Below are 23,738 nucleotides of genomic sequence, written 5' to 3' on the forward strand. Positions count from 1 at the left end.
TGTGATGGGCGTCGCCGGCAAGAAACATGAATGAGCTCGTTTAGTGCATAATACATCACTTCACATATTCCACCACCGGGATGCGTGAATGAACTCTCACGAGAACGAAGGTTCGCCAGCAAAGCTTTCTTGGAGATTAAAGAGCAGAGAAGACAGTGCTGGAAAACAGCAGCAGACACTGTGGAAATTCTATTGAGAAGGAAGAAGAAACAGAAAGAGCTCCTTCTCATCAGCTATGACCACCTTACACTGCTTAGACTAAGCAATGCTCAACTTTCATCAAAGCGTTACATCGTAGTGTAAAACAGTCGTAGCGCAACATAGTAGCGTAACATGGTAGCATAACATAGTATTGTAACATTGTAGCATAACACAACATAACATAGTAGCGTCACATAAATCTCATAATAACCAAACGGTTTCCCTTCCAAGTCCAACTAAGGACTCTAGTACAACCTCTGGCTAATTCATGAACCAGTTCAACGCTGGGTACAAATACTTTTGTCTATGTTGTACAGTATGTTCCAGTTTTGATGACTTATTCAGAGTGAAATAAGGTGAAAAAGTGAAACTCACTTCCGTGGCACTCCGCTGCTGTTCCTGTGAACACAGGTGACGTCTCGGGTCTGGTATCCCACCTGTACGTCCCAGGAGGAACTCTCCTGCCGGTTCAGGCGGTTCCTGGTTCGTTTCTTCTGGATCAGCTCCCTGGTCTCGGGATCTTTGGCACCTCCCTGGCCTTTCCCCTTGCGCCGCTTGGCCTGGCGCGTCGTCCGGGTCTGTGGCAGGACGCAGGGTGTCCAGGCGCCCACCCTGAGGCTGTACATGCCCTCCGGCCCCGTGCAGGGCCCCGGTTTGCAAGACTGGAACTCGGTCAGATTGGGGCAGATGGATCCTCCGAAAAGTGGCGGGACCAGGACGCTTCGGACACGGTTGCGGAGGCCCGTCCCGCAGGTTTTGGAGCAGGATGTCCACGGGGAGTAGTCTGAAACAACGCAGTCCTGAGGGCACGGGATCAGGCAGGCTTGCTCCAGGCGGGGCTGGGGTTCAAAGTACTCGCAGATGGCGTTCTCGGCAGGAGAGCTCTCCGACTTGAGGGTGCAGCCCACCTCCCGTGTCTGGATGCCCTCCTCGCCCCCGCTGCAGGTAAAGGGTTGCGGGGCACCCGACACCCTGGAGGACACGGACACGCATGTGTTCCAGGGGCCCAGGCGCCAGTCGTACAGGTCCTTGTGCCAGTCGCACACGCGGAAGCAGTTCCTCTGGTTGGAGGGACGCAGAGACTGGTCGCAGTTGGTGTGAAGCGTGGTCCAGCCTTCCACGTGGGCGCACCACACCGCCCGGCTCTGGCTTCCTCCCGGGCCGCAGTCGCTGCCCATGCACCTCCCCCAAGGACCTGACAACGACAAACAACTATTATAACTACTAGAAAAACTCTCTTACAACATATCTTAAATTAACCAAGTAACAGAAGACAAACAAGGCTTAGGCTTTCAAGTTAGGGTTTCAAATTTTCATCTCAAGACAGGGTTACAGGTTCTACTTATAGTAAATTTAATACTTGAATTAGTGTTTAAAACAAGGGTAGTGGTTTAAATTTTAGGTTAGGGGTTCAATTGAGTGTTTCATGACAGGGTTAGATGTCTAAGTTAGGGTTTCAAATTAGAGTTTGAAGCATGGGTTGGGGTTTTAAATTTTAAAAATTCTGTGACTTTATTTTCGTACACAGCGCATCTGTGACGGGGGTGCAAATGCCGGCGGATTCAGATTTTTGTGCAAGCATAAGGCTTGCTGCATGGTTGCCGATTTGGCAGACCGGTCTGCACCAAGCCAGGCGTAAGGCATTGGCGCAGTAAGGCTGTGTCCTTGGAGAGATGCCAGACTGAGTGAAAATTTGGTGGCAGAAAGTCAGTCTAAACCTAGGCTACTTAGACCACGTCTAACCGCCGGCACAGTTAGCAGCTAACACGAATTTGGTCATCTCGATCGAGACACAGGCAGACAGATACCGAGGTCTGCAGACATATTTAAGTCACCAGTGGTTATCGCCAGCCCACATCGTCTGTTGCCGCAGTGACAATGCTCCACTCATGCACGATCATGGCAATTACGCATCGTCCTCTTCCGCATGGAGATGTCTCCATCGAGACTATCATTGCGCCACATTTAAAGGGAACGAGAGGAGCGGCTTTGATTGGCGGTGAATGAAGTCGGCTGTAAACACGTCCACAGCTGCTCTGTGCCCCGCACCGGATTTACGCCGGTCACGCAAATAGGGCCCATGGTTTCGAAGGAGTGTCTCAAAGACAGGGTTAGGAGTTCAAGATAGATATTTAAAGTCGGAATAAAAGCATGATTACTGTTTTAAACAAGGGTTAGGATTTCAAATTAGGGTTTCAAGCCAACGTTGGTGCTTTTTGTTCTCTTTTCTCTTTGTTTGTTCCTTCTAAAACACGGTACAGTTCGGTTGCATTTTAAATAAAGAAATGAAAAAAAAATCCCAATTAAGAAGAGAGGACAGGATTATTTTGAATCTTTTTTTATATGTTTATAAATTTTGTTATGCATATTTATTATGATCTGTTGTATTCCTTGGCGTCAAGTCTTTGCCTGACTTGATGAAAAGGCTGCCGGTGCAAATAAAAAAGTGACGCTGTGTACTCAGGAAGATTAACAGGGGAAGCGTTCAAGACTATTGATGTGACAAGAGGGGGGGGGGAAAATGAAGCTCATTCGGCCTCTCTTCTCAGAGCTTTTCAGAAACTGAGCTTTTGACCACTCATCCATGCAAAACACTATATATTGTTGTAAATGAGAGGAATATAGAAATAAGGATTACTGTGGAAAAAACACGAGTGAACTTTCACCTGCGCTGGGATTTGCTTCATTGTGATGACCCGCATGAAGGATTAACTGATGGGATTGTTATTATATGTTATTTATGGATGCAAAGGACATTTTGCTTTTACAGTGTGTAAGGAATTGTTGCAGAATATTATTTTGAATTCCCAATGGTTTATTCAAATTTACCAGTATCATTATTGAAGTAAATGTAGTACTTAATATACTATAGGGATATTATTCAAGTTAAATAATATCAAATATATGAATATTATATTTTATTTAAATCATGGTATACGTATATTTATACATCTAATAATATTAAGTACATGCGAATACCTTATTGAAATAAAATAATGTTAAATGTGAATATTATTTAAATAAAATAATATGTAATATAATCTACATATAATATAATGAAAGCCTGTTTAATATAAGTATATTAGTGAAATTAAACACTATTCAATACATCTTAGCAATAGTATATATTAGTCAAATTAAAACATTAAATAAAATAACATTTATTACATGTATATTGTTGAAATTAAATCATATTTAGTATATGTATTTTATTAAAGTAAAATAATATTTAATATAAGTGGATATAATTGAAATAAAATATTATTAAATTAAATTATATATTATAAAACAAAGTAATAAATATATATTATTGAAATAAAAAAATAATATTTAAATTCAATAATATTAAGTATAGTATATTGTTATACATTGTTATATATTATTAAAATTAATTCATATTAAATATATGTTTATAACCAATAAAATCTTCAATGTATACATTATTAAAGTAAAACAATACTAAATGTCAATATTATAGAAACAAAGTAATAAATATGTATATTATTTAAATAAATAATATTTAACATATTTATATTAAATAGTATTTTGTACACTGTATGTATGTTAGTGAAATGAAATATATATATATATATATATATATATATAGTATTTACATTAAAGTATTAACTAAAATGTATATTATTGAAATTAAATCAGATGTAATATATGTATTTAATTGAATAAATAAAAAAATAAAAAATAAAAAAAATAATTATATATATATATATTACTTAAATAAAATAATATTATATTATGAAATGTGTATGCTATATAAATAAAATGTTAAATATGTATATTAATAAAATAGAATATCTGTATTTTATTGAAATTATTTATATACACATATATATTTGGCGTCACGGTGGACGACTGGTTAGAGCGTCTGCCTCAAAGTTCTGAGGACCGGGGTTCAATCCCTGGACCCGCCTGTGTGGAGTTTGCATGTTCTCCCCGTGCCTGCGTGGGTTTTCTCCGGGCACTCCGGTTTCCTCCCACATCCCAAAAACATGCATGGTAGTTTAATTGACAACTCTAAATTGCCCGTAGGTGTGAATGTGAGTGCGGATGGTTGTTTGTTTGTTTGTATGTGCCCTGCAATTAGCTGGCAACCAGTTCAGGGTGTACCCCGTCCGCGACCCTAGTGAGGAGAAGCGGCTCAGAAAATGGTTAGATGGATGGATATATATTTGAATACAAATATATTGTATTGAAATAAAATCAATAGAAAACACAAATGCAAAAAATAGAAACATTTGAAAGATGATTTAATAAGAATAAAATTTTAATTTCAAACAGGCTCACGGGTCTGTGAAGTCAGATGATTACACTAATCCCTTTTTTTTCTGACGGGGTCTATTTGAGGGAGGCATTTAATGGTCTTAAATGTGTGACGCACTCGGCGACTAATTAGCCCACCTGGCATGAACCCTGCTGTCCCGTCACTGAGGCATTGCGGGACTTTTTTTTTTAGACACACACACTCACGCGACACCATTGGGGGGTGAATGTGACACCACCGCGCTGAAGCTGAGCCCGCAGGAACAAGAATGGCGGTCATTAAAAAAAACACCGGCGGCTCGGCGACAGTTCAGCAGAGTTAATCCTTTGACAATGGCTGAAATAAAGTCTACGGAGGTGATCCTCGTCCTTCCACCACCGTTACAGCATGACGTCAGCTGTGACCAACATTCTGGTCAAACACTTAATTGTAATTTTTTTTTTTACAGTTTTACCCCTTTGTACATATTTTTAAAATGTCTAAACTTATTAAAATACACTTTTTTAAATATTCCATAGTTCCTGTTCACTCTCTCGCTGCCAAGAAATGGAAGACTATCATATATCATATCACTTTGAGGAAATGTAAAGAAGACTCGCTTGCACAGTCTCCAAAATAAGTGGCAAAGCAACCTTGCTTCAAGCTGTTTTTTTTTTTTTTTTTTTTTTTTTTTTTTTTTTTTTGGGCACTCCTCGTTTAAGTTTACTGTAAAACCAACACTGAACAGAATTAAACATTCTACATTTGAACACCATAATGTTAACCAAACCATTTCATTTCGTGTAACCAAAGCCTGATACCTTAATGCAAACATATATGGTGGTACCTTGAGATGTGCTTTTCAAGAAGTAAAATAGTACACTGTAATAATAACTATAGTAATAACATAATTCGAACAAATCATAATATATTCATTGCGACTTCTTTTGGTGTGCCCAATTTGGCCACCGTGGATAGCATGATACAGACATACACAAAGAAGAGTTTGACAACTAACTCAGTCACTCAGTAAACTGCAGTAATATTAGTTTTTCACAGAAGATGAAGAAAATATGCCTGTGACTATTGTTACATTGTCAACATATGTCATGCACTATTTCTGTTGAAACATCCATCATTTAAACCGCCACCTGGATGCTATTTGTTAGCCTTTTAGGGCGTTTTGCATTTTTTGTTAGCATAAAGCTAAGCGGACTTTTCTAAGGCAACTCTATGTGGTGGTTTTAAATGCACGTCTAATTTTAGGGAAGTTTCAAAGCAAAATATAGCTCGAACAATGGCCCGTATCTTGAAAAAGTTTGGGTTATTCGGGTTACTGATATCTCAAGGCACCCCTGTAATCTGAAATGCCATAAACGATTTTAAACGTGCCTCTCGAACAGTAGATTTGCCACCGTTCCACTGACAAACAAAAATAATGAACCGCCATGGAGCTTGAACTCTCCCTGGGGGAGATAATCAACGTCAACTCTTCCTCAAAACGCCAACAGTCGAGAGCCGGCGTCCCGGCGCGGCACCGATACGTCTGCTTTGACTCAAACGTGAGCCGACAGGCCCGAACGTGACCTCCCCCAACTGCGACGTTCAGCAGGAGGACAAGGCTGAAGGAAGTTGGGGGGTGCAATAGTGACGGACCCGAGCTGAGAGAGAACAGAGCTCACAAGAAGCCGTTAGGCAAACAACGCAGTAGTAGTTTTGATTCTTCTTTGGCTTTTTCCTCAAGCAGCCGCTTGTCAAGGGTACATTTCAACCAGTTAGGAGTGTAACCAACGTGAAAATCAGAGTACCAATGGTAAGCAGAGCTGCATTGAGTTCTGCTGGATGCACAGATTAGCTTTAGCTTCTGATAAGCGGCACATACGGTACTTGATGCGTGGCCATGTGCTATATACACACACAATGTTGTGTATGAAGTGCTGCCTTCACAAGTGAAAATCCTGTTAATGTCTTTAGAGGAGTTCACACTGAAATAACAGACCATCCCGAATGACTCCAGATCCTGACATTCACTTACTAAGCCACGCCCCTTAAAGGCACAAATATAATACTACAGTTGTTGTAGTGACTTTTGTCTTACACTTATTAAAACTGTTTTCTATTTCAATTCATTTCACTGGGGAAAATTCTGTACAAATAAATTAAATTAGGAGCTTGGTCGTGTAAATCAACAAACTGATGGATGGATAGATAATATTATTGACAGTGATATATAATGATACAGTGATGAATTAGAATCCACCCAATTTGATATTAAAACGCCTGAGGAATGTCTTAAATTATGAATAAAAAATGCACAACCCTGTATGTCTTTGAACGTCACTTAGCATGTAGCTTCAGGCTTGTGTGCTTTCCATAACATTTATTGTGCTAACACAGTGCATTTAAGAGCCCTTATAATGTGCGTCTACATTTTTTTCATCTGAGGCTCCAAAGCCGCTCCTGACGGCAATATCCCTCACCGTGCATGTCGTTCCGCGCTAATCTCTTTGTATTCTGCGGATTAAAGCGTGTGGATTTTCTTTACAATCTGTGAATTAGTTTTATACAGCATGAGAAAAAAAGTGTCAAATCCAGGTTGTTGTTTGTATGTGTGTGTGTGTGTGTGTGTGTGAGAGAGAGAGAGGGGGGGAGGGAGAGATAGAGAGAGAGAGAGAGAGGGAGACTCCAGAGGGAGAGAGGTGATGCTGGTGATGATGTCGCTGTCGCTTTATTAAGACAAATTGTCCAATCACGTGACGGGATGCGCCGCCCTCAGCGTCAGGATTAGATTACCGTCTCCCACAATGCATCCACTTTTACATCCCTATCCAATAAAGGATGGCGGGAGAGCGGGTGTGTGTGTGTGTGGGTGGGGTGAGGTGGGGTGTGGTGTAGATTGTGTTAAAGGCGTGACGACACAGCAGTGGTGGCAATGAGGAGTGTAAAATTAGCCCGAGGAGTGTGGCCTAAATCAAACAACACTACACAGTTGTTGTTTTTTTTTTTTAATGCTATGCTGTTGTTATCTCAAAATGCTAATGTTACAAACACAACTGTAAAACAAACCCAGATAAATGCAGGCTCTGAATAAAGCTATGCGGTTGACTGCATAGTCATTTGACTATCCCTAAAAACCTTTCTACCCCAAGGTAGGAAATGTTTTTGTTGTTTTGTAAAATAATGTTATGCTACTGTCAGCTCAAAATGATAACATCCAGATAAACGCAGGCTCTGGATGAAGCTATGCGACTGCCTGCATAGTCGTTTCAATCCCTCAAACATCAACAGAAACAGTTTACAAACATTAGCCCTAAAAAGAAATAATGCTATGCTTGTTAGCTCAAAATGCTAATGTTACACTACGAACTGTGAAATGTTTTTCTTTCTGTTTCCGAAACCATCAATCCATCCATTTTCTGAGCCGCTTCTCCTCACTAGGGTCGCGGGCGTGCTGGAGCCTATCCCAGCTATCATCGGGCAGGAGGCGGGGTACACCCTGAACTGGTTGCCAGCCAATCACAGGGCACATACAAACAAACAACCATTCGCACTCACAGTCACACCTACGGGCAATTTAGAGTTGTCAATTAACCTACCACGCATGTTTTTGGGAGGAAACCGGAGTGCCCGGAGAAAAGCCATTCAGGCACGCGGAGAACATGCAAACTCCACACAGGCGGGGCCGGGGATTGAACCCCGGTCCTCAGAACTGTGAGGCAGACGCTCTAATGTTTCCGAAACCCTAAAACTAAAAAGCAAAGTTATAGCTACGGGGTCCGTGGACTTTGCGGCCATTCGTTTTTCCTTCTGTTGTAGGAAAACATGAAATGGGAAACGACCCTATTAACAAACCAATTAAGTCGAACTTATTTGGAATTCAAATGAAATTTTCAGAAAAAAAATACAGGATTTCCCGAAAGTTCAAAATCAATCATGCGTTACAGTGTGCTGCCAGAACTGCTGCGAATGGCGAAATCCTCAAATAATTGAAACCCCTCCAAAATGTTTTGTCTACTTGTCTATAGATGCCGCAAGATGGCGAAAAATGAATACTTTCATCTGAGTGAAGTTACTTAAATCACTTCTGCAGAGTTCCTCAGTCGCAAGATGCCAAAGGATGGTGGCAAAGCACTACGTTTGTCTAAATGAAGCACCTCAACTCACTGCAACATGGTTACTTGGCACAAAAATGCCAAAAGATGGCAGCAGAGCACTACTTTTGTCTAGATGAAGCTCTTCAACTCACTGCAACATAGTTACTTGGCACCAAGATGCCAAAAGATGGCATGATAGAGCAATACGTTTGTATGTACTACATATGAATAGGCTTGTTTTTCCGTGAATAAAGGAGAGTAGGGTCCTCAAAAAAATCTGTGAGTCACGAATATGCGGGGAATATGCAATGTACATTGTTTTTATTATTTGCAGTGGTTAATTTCTTTTTACACTTGTAACACAGTTAAGAATGCTACTTTTAACCCTTCAGCGTTAGCAGTTGCCATTCATCACACGTGTATATATATATATATATATATATATATATATATATATATATATATATATATATTTATATATTTATATAACCATTCCATTGAGTACAAACGTGTGCTTCAATAAGGATTAATATGTTTATTATTAATCTCTTCCTACCAAATACCAGGACCTACTCATGGATGCTGAGTAGGTCCTGTTCAGTAGAGTGAACAGGACCTACTCTTTTTTAGCGTAAAACTACATACTCGAATAAAGTGCAGCAGATGTCATCTAGTGTTGGTGTTCCTTTGGTTTGCTTTCGACTGTTAGCATGCTATTCCATGGACATGAATGCTCCCACTTTCAAGGAGGGATGGGGGCCATTTTTAGAGCGGCCTTGGGGGAGGGCGTCAACAGTTGGCAGGTAGGAGGTGTTGGCCGTGAACGTACGTCTTGGTGAACACACGCACACAAGCACACACGTGTCAAGAATATCCTCATAATGATTGTCGACATCAAATTATGATACGATGGTACAGTAAGATTGATTTCAATTGTCATACAAAACACAAAAGTCCAATTACAATTCAATACAATACTATTCACTGCATTTGCGATACCGTACGATTCATAGCAATTATAATGTGATAAGCTAACACTGAGTCCAATAACAATACCATTCAATTCACTCCAAGTACGAGATGATATAATATGTTCTACTATAATTATGATACCATAATATGCATTCCATCTATGTTACAATACGATTCAGTGAAATTGTGATACGACACGAATGACTCCAATTACAATACGATATAATTCGGTCCAATTATGATACGATAAATGTCATTCCAATTACGATACAAAATGATTAATTCCAATTGCTATATGATCCAATACATTGAGATTACAGTATGATTTGATTCATTCTGATCATGATACGATACAATTCCTTTCAATGTGATACAATACAAGTTTATGACAAATATAAATTCACTCAAATTATAATGCGATACCATCCATCCATCCATCCATTTTCAACACCGCTTATCCTGTTTAGGGTCACGGGGAGCTGGAGCCTATCCCAGCTGACTTCGGACGAAAGGCAGAATACACCCCGAACTGGTCGCCAGTCAGTCGCAGGGCACATAGACACATGGACAACCATTCGCACTCGCATTCACACCGTCACTGAGTGGGAACTGAAGCCACGCTGCCCGCACCAAAGTCAGGCGAGTCTACCACTACACTATCAGTGACCAATGCGATATTATTTATTATTTAATGCAAAAAAGCATTATTATGATTCAATTCCCTCAAATTATTATACGATACGATTCACTCCAATTGCAAGACGATAAAATTACTTCAGATCACAATGCAATGAAATACAATTCATCCCATTTATAATAAGAATTTGACTGATGCACTTTAATTACAAAGTGATATGATCAAACTCTCGATGATTGTTCTTAATTGTGTATTTTATGGTGATTTTATCTGGAACTATTGTGCTGCTGTTTTGGCCAGGACTCCGTGCAAAAGAGATTCCGAATCCAAGTGGGACTATTCCTGGTTAAATAAAGTTTATATAAATAAATAAATAAGAAAAATGATGATAACAATTTTGTACACAATTTTTTTCCAAGGCTCACAAGGTATTTAATATTAATAAAGTGGTGCGTCACGATTCTACCTCAAATGATTTCTGTGACACACTTCCAAAACTGGGCCATCACATTTAAAAAAATTGACTTGAATTCCTGATGAGTTAAATCATCTGTGAGTAATACAGTGAGCCTCATTAGTTGAAATTCAAACACACTTCAGTAATCTCACATTTCATTTATGAAAACTGAAGCACGGTGCCACGGTGGCCGACTGGTTAGAGCGTCTGCCTCACAGTTCTGTGGACTGGGGTTCAATCCCCGGCCCCGCCTGTCTGGAGTGTGCATGTTCTCCCCGTGCCTGCGTGGGTTTTCTCCGGGCACTCCGGTTTCCTCCCACATCCCAAAAACATGCATGGTAGGTTAATTGACAACTCTAAATTGCCCGTAGGTGTGCATGTGAGTGCGAATGGTTGTTTGTTTATATGTGCCCTGCGATTGGCTGGCAACCAGTTCAGGGTGAACCCCGCCTCCTGCCCGATGATAGCTGGGATCGGCTCCAGCACGTCCGCGACCCTTGTGAGGAGAAGCGGCTCAGAAAATGGATGGATGGATGGAAGACTGAAGCACAGCGAAAGAGAAGCAAAAGTACCACAGTGTCATTTATTCAAGGGGGAGACTGAGGGCAGGTGGAGGTACCTGCTCATCCTTCTCACTTATTCCTTCCTAATGACTTTTTCCTTCTTTGGAGAAGAGATCCCTGGCAGAGTAATGAGACATTTTCTTCGGGCATGGTGGCGGCCACGCTGACAGCATCACTTGGGAGCTCTTGTTAGCGTGTCCGGCTATCATTGCACAAGATGTTGTCAGGGGGGAACACAGAGGCAAAAGGCCAAGGAGTCCACACTCCTCAGGTTTATTCCACACATATTCCAAAATGTAATATATTATACACATGTCAGTGATGTATCTGAATTATAATGTGTCGTACTACTTCTGTGCTACTTTCATCAAAACAACGGAGGAGTTCAACAGTATGCCGCTCGGATTTAGACAACAAAGCCAAAAGAAAACAACAATGCCAAAAGAAAACTTTAAAAAAAAAAAAAAAAAAGATCATTGTTTTAACTCATGCACTGTCAGGCGTTTTCAAAGCAGCCGTTTTTGAGAATTTTGACTGATCTTTCGCTGTCCTTTCAGGACCTACAGAATATTATTGTGTTCTGCGACAATTTAAGCACAGGACCTACCAAAAGAAAGAGCAGACTCTCCTCTTCCACCAGAAAAAAAGGTTGTTCTCACTTTTTACATTGTCTAGTTATTAGCAGTTGGGTTGGTTTCACCAAAAACATCGGTTTCCCACCGAAAAGCGGAGAAAGCAAGTTTTTTGTGAAAAAATAAACAACATTTCAACCAGAACAGTGACTGTAATGCTAATATGTATTTGCTTTTGTGAAACAAACTAGAAAACGACAAAAACAAGACCGGGAAGGGGCTTTTTATGGCAAAATAATCATTCATTCATAGCCTCTTGCCATTAACTTCTTAAACAGTTAACTTACTTGGATAACTTACAAATCCATTGTAACATGCCGCCAATTTCGTCTCGAGATTGTTGCCACTTCTCTGTCGGGCCACTTCTACATTATTTGTGCACTCACTGTAGTAGTCTCGCCACTCTGCACTATTTGCATATCTCTTGTTGACCAATATTGGCCACTCATGTGCTTGGGAAGTCTCTGCACCATTTGCACAATTGTCACGGTTCCAGATAATCACACTACGAGTCACTTTAAACTGCTTACATTTCTTTAAGTCTCTGCACCATTTGCACAATTGCCACTGTACCAGATTATCACTCTATTTGACATTTCAAACTGCTCTAAATTCCTAGCGGACTCTGCATTGTTTGCACAATTCATCCATCCATTTTCTGAGCCGCTTCTCCTCACTCGGGTCGCGGGCGTGCTGGAGCCAATCCCTGCTATCATCGGGCAGGAGGCGGGGTACACCCTGAACCGGTTGCCAGCCAATCGCAGGGCACATACAAAAAAACAACCAGTCGCACTCCCATTCACACCTACGGGCAATTTAGAGTCACCAATTCATGCATGTTTTTGGGATGTGGGAGGAAACCGGAGTGCCTGGAGAAAACCCACACAGGCACGTGGAGAACATGCAAACTCCACACAGGCGGGGCCGGGGATTGAAACCCGCACCTCAGACCTGTGAGGCTGACGCTCTAACCAGTCGGCCACCGTGCCGCCTGTTTGCACAATTGTTAAAAAAAATAAAAAAATGCTATCAGCATTACCACATTATCGGTAACCTTTCATTGTTCAGTGACTCTCTGTACTGTGTTTTATGTTTTTATGTCTCAAAAGTATTTTTTTGTCAAATGGCTGTCTGTGATCGTACTAGAGCACCTTCAACTACCGGAGACAAGTTCCGTGTGTGTTTTTGACATACTATAAAGAATAAAGATGATTCAAATTCCTATAAACAACTCAAGTGCTCTGTGAGCAACACTGATGGAAGAACGATGGCTGGTCAGATGGATGACACTAAATTGCAAAAGATTTGAGTTTTTGTCAATGTGTTGAGCAGAGCATAGCAGTTAAGTTTGCTGACTCGCCATGAAACATGACTTCGATTTGAAGCTGCCATTTCAGTCAATTTGGCCATTTCCAGGTGTCCTTCAAACACAATTTAGCTCTCGAGATTTTGTCCGATTGCTACCAAATTTTAACCACATATACAAGACAGAGCAAAATGGCGAAAACGTGCGATTGTTACTGTATGTCAATATTTACATTTACAATGATTCCATTCAATCCACAGAGGAGGCAAAAACAATTCCAGGATAGCATCAGATAACAGCTTCCCCTTATTTCCCTCGTCGTCGCTCTTATCAAATGGCGAGAGCGCCGAGGGACAGATGATTGATTACTATTAAAGCTGTCAGCGGCGACCCCTCATCGGTCCGCTTGCGCGACGGCTGCCGCTCGCCGAGAATAGATGTGACGAACGACAACTCGCTGCTCCTCCCGCGGGACGCTGCTCGCTTGCTCGCTCGGACTAATTTGGGCGCTCACACACCAAAAGCACAAGCATCCGCTCAGAGGCGAGAGGCGGGAACGTGTCACACGGAGGCTCGGGCCACGTTTGTCGCAACAGGTCAGTCAGACACCAATTGAAAGAACAGCATCACAATATTGGGGTATACAGTTTTATCCCATTTTTCGCAGCTTATTATTCACGCCCCTGCTCCATTGCATACATTGTTTTTTACAGTGCACAGGCAAGTCTGAATTTAGACTTATGTGCCTTCAGCGTTCTACTGGAACAAACAGAAAAAGGTAGAAAACCTTTTTTTCTGGTGAACGAAGAGAGTCCACTCCTTTTGGTAGGTCTGGTGCTCATATTGTCACAGACCACAATATTCTGTAGGGGTTGAAAGCTCAGTGAAAATGCTGTAAAACAGCTGGCAATATGAGAAACTCTGCTACAAAAACAGCTGGCAGTGAATGTTAAGTAGAGCAACGAAAGTATTTGTACCTTGTTAGGTTAGGTTGATTTGTTTATTTGTCAGGGACCATGTACAGAAAACGTTAAAATTTGAGAATAGAAAAGCTCTGTGTCAGATTATAGTTTTGGAGCTAATTTCCATCTGGAGTCCCTGTGGCAGGTAAAACAGAAAATTTAAAAAAGAGTAGAAAAAATTAAATGAAAAGAGATGAGGAGCGACAAACCGTATCGCATATATACATACACAAATTACATTATCCGCAACTGTACAGTGGTAAAGTGCATTTTGTTCAGACGATACCCACGTAAATTGCATTTCTTTCTCACTCACATCTAGCACACTGGAAAAATATATTTAAAAGAAGTCACTGCCTTTATGGATTTATATGAGAATGCTGATTGTCCAAAGGCAATTTTAGGAAATAGCATTGCTACATTGCAATCTAGAAGGCCATCCTCGTTGTTATTTGTAGTCAATTCTCACCACCGGCGTGGGGTTTCAGGGGATAGACTCAATTATGCGGACACGGCAAGTGAGTCGTAAATTCTCCAGCAGGATTTCGGGAGTAGGTTAAAAAAAAAGTGAGACGCCATCAACTTGCCGTCAGTGATGCAGGCAGGAAGAAAAGCTGTGAATGATTCATGGCGGGGATGATATACAAAGCGCAGAGGGGGAGATGTTACGCTCTGCTTTCCACTCGGGGGGCCGTGAAGTACGGAGGAGGCCTTGATGAGCTTTGTTTGATCCGTTGTCAATCACTAGCCTAAAGGTCTGTTTTCCTTAACTGACCCTAATTGAGGGCACCATGATCCACAGGCTCACCGTTCAAGGAACTGGGCTTTTTGATTGGCTGTGATGTTAATGCTTGCATCCTATATCCTCATGGACGTTTTGGAAGAATTCAGCCCCAGCAGCCGATTTTGCCTCGCAACATGAAATCTGGTAGTGGTTTTAATCACCAGTAGACCCACAAAAGAAGTCTCAAGAAGCCATACCCAAAAATACACAGGAAGTAAGCCATTTTGCTTTGAAGCCATTTTAAGGTCATTTTGGCCATTTCCGGGGGTACTTGAAAGACAAACTTGTAGATTTCTTTCCAATCGCTCACAAATTTGATCAACAATACATGAGACCGATTGGTAACACTAAATTGCAAAGAATTTGAGTCTTTGTCGTTGCCTGAGCAGCGCGGTGAGGTGTGATGAGTGGCCGAAAACAGGAAAAACAGGAAATATCTTCTGTTGTGTACTGTGGGATTTTCTTTTTTTTTTTTTTTTTTTTTTTTATGATTCAGCCCCCAAAAGCTGTTCTCAATCATCAACATGAAATTTGGTAGGCGTGCCTATCATGAGCAGACCCATAAAAAGTCTCAAGAATGGTTAGGGTTATAAAAAAAAAAAAAAAAAAAAAAAAAAAAGGCCAAAAACAAATGGGAAATATGGCATTTTGGTTCGAAGCAGCCATTTTAGGTCAATTGGGCCATTTCCAAGGGTCCTCCTCGGGACGTCCGATTGCTACCAAATTTCATCCAGGATACTGGATAGACGACAATAAACTGCAAATAATTTTTTCGTTGCGTGTGGTAGAAGTATGGCAGCAAGTTTGATGTCTTGCCCAAAGAAAGAAAAAACAGGAAATATCTTTTTTAGCACACCACATTTTTTTTGTGGCATTAAATTCTTAAAGTTTAGTTGATGATCATTGCATGTGTGTGAAGCATGGCAATGAAGTTTAACGACTTGCCATTAAACACAAAATCATATAATATCCGTTGCTCACCATGGAATTCTGGAAAATTCAGCCCCCGAGATGGTTTTGCCTAGCAACACAAAATTTGGAGGAGTGTCTTTCACCAGCAGAAACACAAAAAAAGTCCAAAGAAGACATGACACAATGAAGTCAGTTACTTGGGTTTGAATTGTCCATTTTTGACCCTTTGTAAGTATCCTTCAAAGGCAAACTTGTCCTGGAGATTTTGTCCAACTGCTACCAAATTTGAACCATGTATACTAGACACACAGATGCTGCTAAAGTTTTTCATCATCACCTGACGTCGGAGCATGTCAGCCAGGTTTGATGACTCACTATAAAACAGGAAATCATATGCTGTATCCTTGCGCATCCTGTATCGACAAAAGCGCGGGTGCTACCTGGGCCACTGTGGGAAAAGCCAGGGTGCCAAGTGGAAACGAGGAAGCCGCCACCTCCATCTGGAACGTCTCAAACGACAACCTCCCCACCTCCTCCCGAGCCTGTTAATTGGCTGAATACGGCACAGGTTAACAAGCCCCGGGTGACTGCTGTTAGGATATCCATACACGGCCGTCTCGGGAACTTTGTCTTTGCTCCGAAAGTCAATTTGTCTGCAAGCGCTGTAAATGATGCGCCTTTAAAGAGACCATCTTGAGACAAACCTCCCCAAAGACATCATCATGCCGAGGGCCCGCTCGATAATTCCGGGGAGGGAAAATCAATAAAAGCGAGCGAGTGTTTTTTGCACACACATTTGGAAGGGCGCGAATAAACCGGGCGGGCTGCCACGGCCTCCATATGGCGACATGTGAAGGCCTTCGTATGTTTGTGTGCCAACTGTGAGCGACCAGTCAAGCGGAGTGCGGTTTGCTGATTCAGCAGCTGAGATTGCCGCCAAGGCGTATTACTGTCACAACACTGGCTCATTAAAAAAGTGAAGCTTTTAAAAGAGGTATTTGATGTAAAATTGACTTTTTAATTGCTTGTACAGTGAACCTCAGTTTATCGCGGGGGATACATTCCAGACCCACCCACGATCGACTGATTGACTGACATTTTGTAATTATGAGGCCATTACTGCTGTGTTTATCAGAGTTTTGAGGAATGAAACAAGGGGATATGTTTTGGTCGGTTCAGACTGTCACAGAACACAATATTATTCTGTGGGTCTTGAAGCATCAGTCAAAATGCTCTAAATTTGGCACTCCTATACAGCCAAAGTCTTCTGCTTTAAACAATTGCAGTGCACTTTTTTTTTATAGAATGCTTACCTTACCAAAAGAAAACACGCATCACTTAATCTTCTCTGTCATCATTCTTTCACATTTGTGTCTTTCAACGTTAACATTAGCATTCAAAAGTCAGCGATGCTAAAAGTGTCACTGATGAGCCGTCGGCGTCACAGAGCGTTCCGCCAACAAAAGGAACCGAAAGCCAGCTATTTTCCGCTTTCTGCACATTGTAGTGCTCTGTCACTGGCATTAAATTTTGTTTTGGGGGGGGGGGGGGGGGGGGGGGGAGAAATGAAGCATTTTTCTGGGAAAATTATGAAATGTGTCAAAACACCACTTGAAGCCAATCAGCTGCTGTTGCTTTTCAGAGCTTTTCGAGGTCAGCGGCGTCAAATGAAACATTCATGAACGACTTTATTTACGTTATGTCTTATTTATAGCGCTCCTATTAATAAAAATATGAATAGTAAGAATATTAAAACAGCAGCTGGCTGGCGCCCGCTGTGATGCATCCACCAACAGAGACAACATGGAGGGGGAAAAAAACACTGCATAATAACAACAGATGATTTTTACTTCCCGCTCAATAACAACATCAATCCAGCACCAGGACGAGTCACACGCCTCAAAAAGGCGACTGATTTGCCTCATTGGGTGCGTTTCCATGGAGATTTATATCGGATATGAACATGATGAAGCCCAGACTTCCCAAAGGCAAAAAAAAAAGCGTAACGGTGGAAAGAGCTAAACCTACCAAATGGCTGGTATGGCGGCACGGTGGCCGACTGGTTAGAGCGTCTGCCTCACAGTTCTGGGGACCGGGTTTCGATCCCCGGCCCCGCCTGTGTGGAGTTTGCATGTTCTCCCCGTGCCTGCGTGGGTTTTCGCCGGGCCCTCCGGTTTCCTCCCACATCCCAAAAACATGCAAGGTAGGTTGATTGAAGTCTCTAAATAGGCCCTAAGTGTGAATGTGAGTGCGAATGGTTGTTTGTTTATGTGTGCCAAGCAATTGGTTGGCAACCAGTTCAGGGTGTACCCCAACTCCTGCCCGAAGATAGCTGGGTTAGGCTCCAGCACGCCCGTGACCCTTGTGAGGATAAGCGGCTTGGAAAATGGATGGATGGATGGCTGGTATGCTAATACGCTGGCTCTCGTTGACAAATGTCAACAAGTCGGCAATGAGATTGTGTTGATGGAGAGGTATTGATGCGCTAATTTCGCAATTCTTGGAACCGCACTCCATGGAGATCTATAGTTCGATAAGGACATAAAGGCTGAGGACAAGACTTTGGCATTTTGCCTAAAGTTCTCTCTGCATTGTTAAACAAAGCGTAACAATGCGAAAGAAGGACTGAACAAACACCTGAGGCTCAGAGCTAACAAGCTCACATTCAAACGCCTGGTTGTCATAGAAAAATGTGTTTGCCCGTTCCCCGCTGTGAGAGTGCTGTGACGCGCAACAACCATCGCTGGCAACAATGAATACAAGTTTCGCTATTTCATCCACCAGAGTTATATTCAAAATTACATATATAGTTAAGTATTGTTGTAAAATACAACATATGTATAATTTCTAAAGTACATTTTTATGGCCCTGCAGGGGCTGAGACTTGGTCTCTGGAAACCCGCAAAAGCCGTGTTCCCGTTCAGCTGAGTTGGAGTGGGCGGCTAACAGCCACCATGTGGTCGGGTATAATACTGTATATGAATATAATTACCTAAACTACGTCATACGATCAGCGATTTCAAATCCTGTCGTTTGCTCGCAGTTTTGGCGTTCAAAGGCTTTTGCATTCAAATGACAAACCGCAAAGATGTCAACTTTAAACCATGTCACAGCACATGTTGACCAATGCTTTGCATAAATCAGTAGGAAAAAAATGGATTCTGATGGAAGGGGACCTTTAAAATAGTGTCAAAACATACAAACATTTTCATTTACCTTCCGTTCCGCTTATCCTCACTACGGTCGCAGGGGTGCTGGAGCCCATCCCAGCTATCTTCGGGCGAATGGCGGAGTACACCCAGAACTGGTTGCCAGCCAATCACAGGGCACATTGAAACAAACAACCATTCGCACACACATTCACACCTTCCGGTAATTTTAGGGTCTTCAATTAATGCATGTTTTTGGGATGTGGGAGGAAACCGGAGTGCTCAGAGAAAACCCAGGCCGGCACGGGGCCGGGATTTGAACCCCGGTCCTCAGAACTGTGAGGCAGATGTGCTAACCAGTCGTCCACCATGCCGCAACATACAAACCTTTCTCATAATATTTCATTCTGATAAAATGATCGTATTATTTTTAAAAATCTCCGAAATTCAGTGTATTGTACAATTAGGTTTCTTTTCATCTCCTTTTATCCTCATGAAGTAGTTTTTCTTGTAATACCATAAAATTAAATTCTTGAAATAATACAATTCTCATAAAGTTTGAATTGTATTTTAATAAAACGATTACATTTATCTACTACTATTGTACACATTTTTCTCATGCAGTTAAAATTTTATTCTCATGAAATTATACATTTTTCTCATATTATTAAAAAAAAATCTCATAACATATCAGTTTCTATTTTCATAAAATTAACAATGGAAAGACTGAAAGGTTATCCAGAAGCACCTGACGCTCAGAGCTAACGCTAACAAGGTGAAGTAACTGCAGAATAATGAATCTCGCTGTCAACAACAATCTTGTGATCTGCAAAGGTAACGCCACCACGCTAATTTATTGACATGCTAACTTCACAATTATAAAGACAGGAACCCAATTTTCTTCATCAAATGCTTTGTATGCTTTGTCGGCGCACATTAAATGTACATCAATGCGCGACGAGTACAGCGCACACTTTTCTTCCTCAGTGAAGTATCACAAGGAATGTCATCATCCACAAATGAGTAGAACCACACAGGGAACAAAAGCTTTCATGGAATGCAGATACGGAGCGCAGTTCACACGGAGACGCCTGGAGAAACGTCACTAAGATACACGCGCACCGGAGGGCCACGGCAGATACACACACGCACGCACACACACAAAAACACTCCAAACATAGCAGGGGGTGACCGCGTGAGAGATAACAAGCGGCGTCCTCCATGACAATCGCACAAACATCTAGACAAAGTCAAGCAGCTTTTTGTCTCGTAATGTTGTTGCTGTTCCGTCATTTGTTTGGCATAGTTTTCTATCATCGTCTTATTACTCTCCTCATTTATTATGTTAAAACAATGATAATGTTTAGCATTTTCTCTAGTAATATAATGACTTTACTCTCAAGAACTACCTTTTTTTTTTTCTTGCTCAGCTGACTTTGTTGTAAAATGTATTTTATTGTCAGACAAATATTGTTTTTCTCTTTGTATGAGACATTTTTTCCCATAAAATCCTGGCTTTATTCTTGTAACACATCCCCCTTTTTCATAGAATGAAAGAAAACATGATCATAATATTGTCTTTATTTTCATAAAATTATTAGCTTTTTGGAGTAAAATAACTTTTTTACATTTTTACGTTATCTAAATTTGTCTACTAAAATTACATTGTTACTTTTTTTTTTAAATTGTGATGTTATCCTCATGAAATTGGTTTCCATTAAAGAACTATCCATTTTTTGTCTATAAAATTGCAATGTTTTTCTCATAACATTACACCTTTATTCTTATAACAAATATATAAAATGATGATTTTTGTCATTATATTCTAAAGTAATTCCCTTTAAATTAAATAAAGCATTATCGTAATATTAGGACTTTATTTTCATCAATTTATTACCCTTTTGATGTAATATTACTGACTTATTAAATAACTCTCACAGAAATTAGCATAGGTGTTATGGTAATGAAAAACCTTCAACCAACTGCTAGTTGAACACGGAACAGCAACGCATACAAACTGAGCATACAACAACAGTCTATATCCTCCGGTATTTACAGGAAATCTCGTCTATTTGCTTTTTTTGTACAACCCCAATTCCAATTAAGTTGGGACGTTGTGTTAAACATAAATAAAAAAACAGAATACAATGATTTGCAAATCATGTTCAACCTACATTTAATTAAGTACACTACAAAGACAAGATATTTAATGTTCAAACTGATCAACTTTATTGTTTTTTTTTTAGAAAATAATCATTAATTTAGAATTTTATGGCTGAAACACGTTCCAAAAAAGCTGGGACAGGGTCATGTTTACCACTGTGTTACGTCACCTTTTCTTTTAACAGCATTCAATAAACGTTTGGGAACAGAGGACACTAATTGTTGAAGCTTTGTAGGTGGAATTCCTTCCCATTCTTGCTCCATGTACAGCTTCAGATGTTCAACAGTCCGGGGTCTCCGTTGTCGTATTTTACGCTTCATAATGCGCCACACATTTTCAATGGGAGACAGGTCTGGAGTGCAGGCAGGCCAGTCCAGTACCCGGACTGTGGTTTGGCATTGTCTTGCTGAAATAAGCAGGGGCGTCCATGAAAAAGATGTTGCTTGGATGGCAGCATATGTTTCTCCAAAACCTGTATGTACCTTTCAGCATGAATGGTGCCTTCACAGATGTGTAAGTTACCCATGCCATGTTTTTTTTTTTTCCTCTTTGGCCCGGAGGACACGACGTCCCCAATTTCCAAAAACAATTTGAAATGTGGACTCGACGGACCACAGAACACTTTTCCACTTTGCATCAGTCCACCTTAGATGAGCTCGGGCCCAGAGAAGCCGGCGGCGTTTTTGCGTGTTGTTGACAAATGGCTTTTGCTTTGCATAGTAGAGTTTCAAGTGGCACTTACGGATGTAGCGCCAAACTGTATTTACTGACATTGGTTTTCTGAAGTGTTCCTGAGCCCATGTGGTGATATCCTTTACACATTGCTGTCGGTTTTTGATGCAGTACCACCTGAAGGATCGAAGGTCACGGGCATTCAATGTTGGTTTTCGGCCTTGCCGCTTACATGCAGTGATTTCTCCAGATTATCTGAACCTTTGATCATATTATGGACCGTAGATGATGAAATCCCTAAATTCCTTGCAATTGTACGTTGAGGAACATTGTCCTTAAACTATTCGACTATTTTCTCACGCACTTGTTCACAAAGAGGTGAACCTCGCCCCATCAATTTAGGGAAGTTCAAGGGAAGTTCATTTTCACCCACCTGTTCCCAATTACCCTGTTCCAATTACCCTGTTCACCTGTGGGATGTTCCAAACAGGTGTTTGATGAGCATTCCTCAACTTTATCAGTCCTTTTTGCCACCTGTCCCAGCTTTTTTGGAACGTGTTGCAGCCATAAAATTCTAAGTTAATGATTATTTGTTAAAAACAATAAAGTTTATCAGTTTGAGCATTAAATATCTTGTCTTTGTAGTGTATTCAATTAAATATAGGTTGAACATGATTTGCAAATCATTGTATTCTGTTTTTATTTATGTTTAACACAATGTCCCAACTTCATTGGAATTGGGGTTCCAACAAGTCAAAGCAATAAAAGTATTACTTTGGCAGCATCTTATGGAATTTTGGTATTGTTGTTAGGTTTAATTCATAGACTGTTCGTCTGTATTTGAAATGTCCTGCTTTCATTGGCGGTCTTTAAATGGACCTCGCGGACAGTCAAAAGTTAAACCAAAAGTACGTTTTCGCACGAGTTGTCTAGTTAGCCCTTACAATTTGCCTGTATTCGCTAAGTGTGAGTAAATGCCAAAAGGTGAGCTTAATGACATAGTGTTGTTTGTGTAAAGTGCTCTTATGTGATATCATTCAGTTTGTGCTTTTTACTACTAAATATAGTCATTTAGGTAACATGGGTTCATGATTGTGAACATGCTAAACGCGTGATGTTGGTGCTTTATGATCGTCTCTGTTTTAAGTGCTGTGCCACTGTCTTGTGGCATCTACACGAAATTACAAACCCCTTTTGATTCTATTATTGTGGTATTTTTGCTATCTGTGGAAGGGCTACATACCTTCATAAAACCTCATGGGGGGAAAGAATCACTGTCTTAAAAATCTGCTGTCTGCCAGGGGCAGAAGCCGGCAGTCATGTATTATTGAACTATGCCTGCATTACACATGGACCCAAAAAAAAAGAAGAGAGAATAGTGAAGAACTTCGAGTTCTCCCCTCGGCTCCTCTGGAGACGAAGTTCAGCACAACAGTGAAAAGTGAAGAAAATGTTAGACTTTTTGCAGCTGTAACATCTTCTTTCCGCTCTACTGGGAAGACTTTTCTACAACATGCTGTAGAGTATCTCTGGGACTTTTTGTCCATTTTTATTATTACAACTGGATTCTCTCACCCGGTTTTGACATCATTCTTGTAATGTTATGACTTTATTCTCAGCAAATGTGTACTTTTCAATTGAAATGTTATGACTATAATCTTGTAATAACTAAATTTGTGTTAAATTTTCATGAGATTGTTTTCCCCAATACTCTGAATGTATTCCATGTTAATTTATTCCCATCAAATTTGGAATATTTTCATATTTTTGTTAAATGTTTTTCTTTTTCTGAGACATTTTAAAAATTGTCTCAGAAAATAATTTTTTTTTTACAAGATACTAAATAGATATTACATCTTGTATGATATAAAAAAATCTTTAATCACAGCTTTTTCTCACAAAATTACAACATTTTTCTCATAGTATTAAGTTGAAGTCAAGTAATATACCATTATTCTTGTAGAATGTTGAATTT

At 40.6% G+C, this 23,738-nt stretch overlaps 1 protein-coding gene across 10 annotated transcripts in view; it reads right to left on the minus strand.

Annotated features, from left to right (window-relative positions):
- The window catches only part of thsd7ab (thrombospondin, type I, domain containing 7Ab), a 114,438-nt gene that overhangs the window by 64,511 nt on the left and 26,189 nt on the right, over window positions 1-23,738 (minus strand). For all 10 annotated transcript variants that reach the window (XR_009768444.1, XR_009768442.1, XR_009768445.1 and 7 more), the window contains exon 2: window positions 577-1,396. Coding sequence is in view for 4 of the 10 variants with exons in the window: in XM_061674803.1 (XP_061530787.1) it covers window positions 577-1,396 (820 nt within the window). In the remaining 6 variants the exon portion in view is untranslated. The remainder of the gene's footprint in view (window positions 1-576; window positions 1,397-23,738) is intronic.

The sequence above is a fragment of the Phycodurus eques genome, chromosome 4 (genome assembly GCF_024500275.1).
Source record: "Phycodurus eques isolate BA_2022a chromosome 4, UOR_Pequ_1.1, whole genome shotgun sequence".
Classification (NCBI taxonomy): domain Eukaryota; kingdom Metazoa; phylum Chordata; class Actinopteri; order Syngnathiformes; family Syngnathidae; genus Phycodurus; species Phycodurus eques.